The sequence below is a fragment of the Rhyacophila brunnea genome, unplaced genomic scaffold (genome assembly GCF_057557595.1).
Source record: "Rhyacophila brunnea isolate RB1 unplaced genomic scaffold, BYU_Rbru_1.0 scaffold_17, whole genome shotgun sequence".
NCBI lineage: Eukaryota > Metazoa > Arthropoda > Insecta > Trichoptera > Rhyacophilidae > Rhyacophila > Rhyacophila brunnea.
Window position 1 is genome coordinate 8,697,388 of NW_028232827.1, and position 8,155 is coordinate 8,705,542.

Genomic DNA, 8,155 nt, shown 5'->3' on the forward strand with positions numbered 1-8,155 from the left:
TTGTATAATATTATGTAATAACAGTGACAAGCCAGAATAATCAAAAATTGCATAATTTATAGTTGTAACGTTTTATTATTTATTTAAAAAAAAACATCGATATTTATAAAACAATGTGTATTATTAGAAATCATTTTTATTTAGGTACTTATATAAAATCGAGTTTCAATATTGTGAAAATACCGAAATTAGCAAAGCATAAAACAATCAATGAAAGTGTAAACAAATCTTAATTTATCGCAAAGGTAAAATCACAAGGGGGTCTCCAAACTTGTCAATGTATCAGTCTTCCACCTCCCTTGTATAATAATTATTATGTAATAACAATGAAAAACCAGAATAATCAAAAACTGTATAGCATTTAGTTTTCGGAAGTATATAACATATTATATATTTACAGTTTTCTATATATTATGTAGGTACTTGTACGGAGAGGAAGTTTAATTGTGATACCTTTTCCGAGGAATGGTTGTTGACCACGTCTTGTTAAGCCCGTTGGAATTAAGCACATTAAAAAAACAACATATAATTTTGACCAGACGTAAGATTTGAACAAAGCTTAAAAGACGGCCTTACCCAATCGTGGGGCGGACTCTCAATTCAACGATAATTAAAGATTAAACTAAAACAGGTGACAAATGCTTAAAATGAATTAGTTTTAAGTTTGAATCACCACATAATGTACCTACTTACCTATTTCTGCATGAAACAAGCTTTAAACATGTATGAATTTATATTATATTGTATGTATCTTATTGATCGTTTCCTCATGCTTGAGGATCGTGACCGTGGAATTTTGTCATCTTTTGAGCGACTAAGACTTTTCACCCCTCTCGATACTCTGCTTCTCTCAGGGCAGACTGAATGCTGTCGGCTACTTTACTTGATCGCTCCAGCGCGCCGACGCTCTTCCTCTGCTTCGCCTTCCCTGAAGACTACCCAAAACCACCAGTCTCTCCAGGTTATCTGGTCCGCGCGCAACAATATATCCAAAAAACTGCAGAATGCGTCTCAGACATATCGTCAGAAGCCATTTCTTTATCGGCAGACTCTGGATAATTAACTGGTTCGTCCAGTGCTTTATCCGTGTAATACGAAGCATTCGGTGCAAACACCACATTTTGAAGGCATCAATTGCCTTCCGCTTCCTTGCTTTCATGGTCCATGCTCGACACCATACAAAAATATGGAGGACACTAACGTTTGCACAAGTATCAATTTCGTGGTAAGTAATTGAAATCCCCGGTCCTTCCATATAGTGGTAAGACGTGTCAACACATTTTTCGCAATCTGTGTGCGGCTTCGTCCTCTGCTTCACATCCGCCTTTTCCACTAATGGTTGATCCCTATAATATTACAGTGGCGAAGGGTGGAGGTAGGCTGTTAAGATCCGACAAAAATAGTGCACAGTTAGTCAAACGTAGGTATTAAAAATAGTGTTTGTTAATTTTTAAAATTAAATTAAAACTTACCTAATCCAAGCCAAAGTAGATAATTGTCAAGAAATATACGTCTATCTATAAAATATATAAAACCATGTCATTAAACCAATCATAATTTTAAATATTTTATAAATATAGGAATATTTTTGACCGATTTTGGGTTTAAAAAAAACTAACCAACACCATCTGTAGTATGTACCTATTCTTAATTCAACGAAAACAAATACCTAAGTATGACTGAAAAAGTGTGCACTATTTTTGTCAGATCGCCCATAGCATACCTAAACTATTATGGTTTGGATAGGCAGGGTTTAATTGAATTTTAAAAACTAACCAGCAACATCTGCATAAATCAAAACAAATAAGTATGACTGACAAAGTTTAGTTTGGTACTACATATTTATGTCGAATCTTAACAGCCTACTTTCACCCCTCGCCACTGCTATATTACTATACTAATATTATCCTATTAACTTGTACATAGTGTATAAAATGTCATAATTTTTACACCAACCGTATGTATATAATTTGAATGCTATACTTGTTTTCCTTTTAACACTAAAAACATTAATAAATATAAAGTATCAATATTTATTCTTGGAATAGTATTGGTAATAAATAATCATTTTAGAATTATTAGACAGAATCTTGAAAACTTTTATGTAGAATTTTTAATCGCCTGTTTAATTGTGATTTACTAAATCTGGTGACGGTGTACTTTTGTGAATATTCAATCAATTTAATTCATATACTATATTTTTAGAAACATCGAAATAACACGACCAACCTACCAATGATCAAACATTCACTATTACAAACATGGAATACTATCAGTCTTGTATTTTGGCGCAAGACGATGTGAATAATAATATGCGAAACAGTGACATCATTTTAAACAGTGCCGAAAAATACCCCATCAATTTGCTCCCGATGACAATGGCGTACGGAGAAGTCGATGTTGACCTGAACAGCTACGGATTCCACAACCTGGAGCCGATGGGAAGGCAGAGGAACCAGGCGAACGCTCGCGAAAGAGACCGCACACAAAAGTTAGTCGTCCTTTTTACAGCAATTTTTATTCTTGTGATTCAATAGTTCCGTTAAGAACAGCGGCGTTTTTATTTGACAGTTCAAACCAGTAATATAATAATTGCATATAAAAATTTTACTAAATTCATAAACGTTATTGTAATGTGATCATCCAGTGCGTCGTGCAAATGTTTGTCGAGGTTCGATTCCATCAAATCAAAAATTGGTACACAGGTTCACCGTATGGATGGCCTAAAACCGGCCGGAAAGACAAACTCAATAAGTTTGGTGGGTGTACATTATAGGTGGGAAAACTGGTCGATTTTGAAGACCAAGTATACTTACTACCAGTATAAAAAAATACTTAGTATCAAAACTTGTTCCAAAATACCTACTAGTATTTTGGATATTATATGGAGCGTTTGGCTTACTTGACTTTTTAGACAAATTGTTTATATAATTATTATCCATTTACACAATCACGCATAAAATGTGAATTCAGTTTATAAGTTCCAATTATAGCACTAAAAAATCGAGAAACTTGACGTGACGGAATCAGATAAACGTGTAAATAATAATTAGAACTTGAGCACTAGTACCTATTCCGGGACTTGAGACTGACGTCAACTCGATATAAGTCTCATACTCAACTGTAACTGTGTCGCTGAGTTTCAAAACCCGCTATAACACTTTTTTGAAATAATTAAGATATATATATCGTTGGATTCGTTATTAAAATCTCGACATGAAAATTTAATCGCCTCTTTCAAAAGCCGCTACGATTAACTGTCATTTATGAAACAAAATCAATGTGTCTATCAAATCCCGCTATTTGATGTTGATGTTGATTTTCTCAACATAATGAAAAAGTGTTATAGCGGGTTTTGAAACTCAGCGACACAACTAAAACTTGTCAGTTGTCACCATTTCTGTCCTTCACTATAGCAACTTTACAACTGGGGTGAAAGAGAGAGCAATGACGCCAATGACAGTTGAGTGTATCACGACTTGACATACGTGTATTATGCTATCTCGCTCGCGCACATTTAATGTCAATAGTATTGAGAGTCTACCAACTAGCGAGTCACGATGCCGATGATCTCATCGCATGCATTCGAACAAGTTTATTGGGCCACACGTATTGAGTATGGGTAGTTGCATCCGAGACTTGCGTACACAAACTGGTGACAGAATTTCCAACTCACCTCTAGTGTACATGACAACGAATAACTAGGGACCGAGGAGAGTGGTAGGAGCTAACGGAGGCCTTCATCAAGCAGTGGATCGACCCCGGCTGAAGAAGATTCGCTTTATTATTTATTTTATTAGTAGCAAAGCTGAATATTTTTCATTCACGTTCATAAAAACTTTGATAGCATTTTAGGGTCACATCTCTGCATTGTTACTAATAATGCGTAGGTACTGAAAATTAATAATGATGATAATGATGAATCAATATGCGTCTTCTTCGTTTTGTTGAAGTGTAAATTCTGCATTCGGAGTTCTCCGCTCTTTGATTCCGACGGAGCCCCGAGACCGGAAGCTCAGCAAAATTGAAATCCTACGGTTGGCAGGCAGCTACATTAGCCACTTGTCCAATCAACTATTTACAGGTACATATTATTATGTCCATTAACAATTCGTCACCTTACTTTGAAAAGGTTCTAATTGCACTTGACCATGTTTTGAGCTATGAGCGTTTGAAATTTGGAATGGTCATATTTTGAATATAAAAAGACAAGTAGATAGAACTCCGGCATACTGCTAATTCCCATATTTGACAATAGATGACTCTGAAATTAACTTATATGATAGAATATGGCTAATGGAACCTGTTCACACCAAAATGTCAGTTAGAACCTTTCAAAGTAAAGTAACGAATTGTAATTATTGTGGATAAGTGCCTTGTAAAAAATTTAAAAAGTGTGTACATTGTCCAAACTGACAATAATTGAACATATATAAAATCTTTTTTAGAAAAAAAATACTGACACCCGACGGAACTTGAACTTGTAACCTCTTAATTCGCCCCAGTGTGCTTTTCCAATTAAGTTACGGGCATCCTACTTAATTATGACGATTTTAACTAGTAATTCTTACGTGAAATGCCTATAAAATTGCATTACAATGTTGCCCATTGATTATTGTATATTAAATTAAGATAGGTATCAATAAAATTTCTTAATTATTAACCGATGTTACGAATCACTCCATAATTTAGTTTTTATAACATACTTACACTTGCCAATAATTTAATAAACTAATTATGTATTTTCAACATAATATAGAATGTTACATTCTTAAATCTTGTGAATTATTCATTGAATAAAAGAAGTAGTTATTAAATGACAGTAATTTTATTAAAAAATGATTTTTTCTCCATTTTGGAATATTGCGACCACTGGGTAAATTTTGAAAAGGCACAATACCTTAAAAATGACGCTTAAGATAATGTATTATATTCATCATACCAAAGTTCATGCTTTCATACAAAACTGCATAATTCAATGGATTTTTCAAGCTATGTCACCAGAACCGTATTCCGAGCTTAGTGTTTTACTTGCCATATTTGAATAGGCATCAATTGATTTTGTTGCAAAATTCGCATCTGGTGCAGTGCATTAAATCTAGCGATTTTGGAAACCACAAACAGCTTAAAATTTATCATAAAATAGCTAGAATACAATAATATGCAGGCCTTTTATATCTTATATTACCAATGAAACCAATGTTAGATACTTAGCTGGCTCTCGCATCAAAACTCGTCTCATCTGGAACGTGTCTAAATATCGATGTGACGTCATCGTTATTCACAATAGGCACGTTGCCAAATGGAGCTCTGCAGATTGGTTGAATCTTTTTAGTTTGAAAAAAACATCTACTGTTGCAATCGACAAGTTGTATGCTTCTCGGGCTGCGAGTTGAAGACGCCAGGACGCATGCGAACACCTACGAGTTGGTCAGTCCTATATCGGCTCGCCGATCGCCTCATCCAGATATATATACGTTTCGAAGGTTATGTGCGACTGTCGCTAGGTAGATGTGCAACACCGAATCGACATTCTTGGCATGTTTGATTTTTATGGCTGTGCGGCAAGCGAGGCGAGTTTAGATGTGGGAGCCGGTTTGCATAGAATATAGTAATAACCAAATTTCATATCGTCGTTGAAACTAGAAAATTGTGTAACTCCAAAAACACTACTTTACAGGAGAGACAAAAAACATTATGGTTTCCTATACAAATGTATGGTTTTGGAGTGAAATCATCCATGATTTAACAATGATACAATTTTTCTGGAATTACAAAATTTGCAAGACTGCAAGATATTATCAACGGCCACTAGATGGCATTCAAAGTCAATTTTCGATTAAAACGGAGTTACACAATTTTCTAGTTTCAACGACGATATGTACATTATTTTTAGTCTTACAAATTATTTATTAGTTGTCAAACAATCAATCTATTTCTTTTCATGAACATCGTTGATAAATATTAGGTAGATACAGTAAAAACAAAACAAAGATTCTGTTGGTCGATGGTGTGCGTGCGGATGTTTAGCCCTGCTAGTGCTACTAATTACCTGGCAGCAGATGTACTCGTAGCGCTGACGACGGTATACGTATTCGTACGCATACAATCCACGAACCGAATCATTGTTTTGTTTTTACAGTACATACTTATTTATTTTGAAATGCTAGATTCTTAACATTTTTTTGATTTTAATAAATTTTGCATTGTTTCTATCTAGCTTATTTCTTAGCCTATCTGGCATATTTATGTGAATAACAGTTAGGAACATTGCGCTGAAGTTAATTCGATGACTATAAAATTTCAGGAATACCGGATCAGCCATGCATGAAAACTAACAAATGCGAAGAGAACGGAGCCAGGAGTCAAGTCTGCACCTTTTGCTGGTCATCCATCAAGACGGAGGTAGATACCTACACACTCAACATTCCTATAATTGCTCCATATTATGCATGTTTGATAATTTAGTTAAGAAACAAAAAATGGTGGGAGATGCATCAGATCTAAACTTTAAACACTGTCAGCGATTCAGTGATAGTGACTGTAAACAATTAACACTTAGGACCCATCTACTTCCTGGACTCTAAAAATTTGTAATACAGTCGAACTCGGTTATTACGATCATGGACATAGCGAGATCTCGGATGTAATGAGGAAACATTCGTTGACATTTTAGTTTGTGATTTTCTCCATACATTTATTCACTTTTATAACGAGCTACTTGTCGGATATACTGAGTATACCATTAAAAAATTTTCTTAAAACTGGTAATGTGTCGATCGTTTAAAAACATTTTCGACCCTGAGCAATAAAATCCGACCGTAGACTGATGCCCCCCGGATCGGATTACGTTTATGACACTAGTTAAGTGTCTTAAGTACCTAATTGGTGTTTTCGCCGAAAACATTTAAAAAAGTATCCACGAGGTTGAAATTTCATGTATGTTTTCAAATACCTATTCTCTGATATAACGAGTAATGCTTATAACGAGCAAATTCAGTCGGTCCCATCTTCCTCGTAATAATCAAGTTCGACTGTAGTATAACTTTGTATTTAACAGATATTATGTATGATGGTATTTAAACGTTCCGCATGTACTTGAAAAAGAAAACATGTCAATGAATATACTATTATTATTACGAATATAATAATAATCATAACATAAAAAGGACGCATGTTGAATTTTTATGACAAATTATATTTCGATCGGCTTACGTCATTTACAACCACGACCCGCAATCCGCGCATCGCCTAGTCACGATCTTTTTAGACCATGCCTCAGCTGAGGTATAGCCTTAATCAATTATTTTACTCATCTTGGTGTTTCTTATATTTTCAGAAGTCCATCACCAACAGTTTGTCGAAGGTCAACCTCAATTTCTGAAGAATTATCATTTTATTGAAGACACAATAACCTATCGCCACTTTAGTACTATAATAAATTAAGAATTTGTGTAGGTAATTGAAAAAAAAATACAGCTAGATATCACCATTTAAACTGTAGGCAGCACTTCGTCGGTCCCTATTAAAAAAGTCGGATCTACAAAATGCTATTTTTCAGAACGAGCAATCAAAGATGTTTCATCAAATATCCTTTGTGACCTATTGCTTGCCATAATGAATAAAAATACGGGTTATAGAAACTTTTCTAAACGTTTATAAAAACATCCGTCTGTCCGGTGAACATAGCAGCAACTGTCAGATCCGACGCACCTTGCTCACCCACGCCCAGCCAACAATGTCGGTTGGTAAGAACCGACATTGTTATCCGGACACTCTCGGTAGATCCGACATTTTTAACTTGAGTATCTCGAAATTTTTCAAACAAACAAAAAAAACTGTGATTGTGGTATAAATGTTTAAAGTGTTTAAATAACTTTTACGTAATAATCCGAAAATGACAAAATTTCAGATCTGACTTTTTTAATAGGGACCGACGACTTTGAGTACCCGTTTCACACGGGACACCTGTGTGGCAAGATTCCGCATTTACATATAAATGAACCCGACATTCATGTGTCCCCGTCTGAAAGCGCCCATTCAGTTATGTGTAAATGCGGAATCTTGCCACGCCGGTGGCGCCACACAGGTGTCCCGTGTGAAACGAGTCTGAGAGCCAGATGCATAGAATGTTGACATTATATAAAACACTGCA

The 8,155-nt window shown here is 35.1% G+C and overlaps 1 protein-coding gene across 1 annotated transcript; it reads left to right on the forward strand.

The window, feature by feature from the left end:
* Window positions 1-2,261: 2,261 nt before the first annotated feature.
* LOC147073643 (basic helix-loop-helix transcription factor scleraxis-like) lies at window positions 2,262-7,628 on the forward strand. Its single transcript, XM_085944667.1, has 4 exons — window positions 2,262-2,491; window positions 3,954-4,084; window positions 6,308-6,405; window positions 7,340-7,628. Exons 1-4 carry the CDS (start codon window positions 2,262-2,264, stop codon window positions 7,382-7,384), a joined length of 504 nt encoding a protein of 167 aa, XP_085800793.1. The 3' UTR covers window positions 7,385-7,628.
* Window positions 7,629-8,155: the final 527 nt, after the last annotated feature.

Bases quoted from the DNA above. Each gene is read 5' to 3' on its own strand.
- LOC147073643 (XM_085944667.1), top strand. From the start codon at position 2,262: ATGGAATACTATCAGTCTTGTATTTTGGCGCAAGACGATGTGAATAAT. The intron at 2,492-3,953 runs GTTAGTCGTCCT...GTTTTGTTGAAG, and splicing joins GAAAGAGACCGCACACAAAA to TGTAAATTCTGCATTCGGAG. The intron at 6,406-7,339 runs GTAGATACCTAC...TTATATTTTCAG, and splicing joins GGTCATCCATCAAGACGGAG to AAGTCCATCACCAACAGTTT.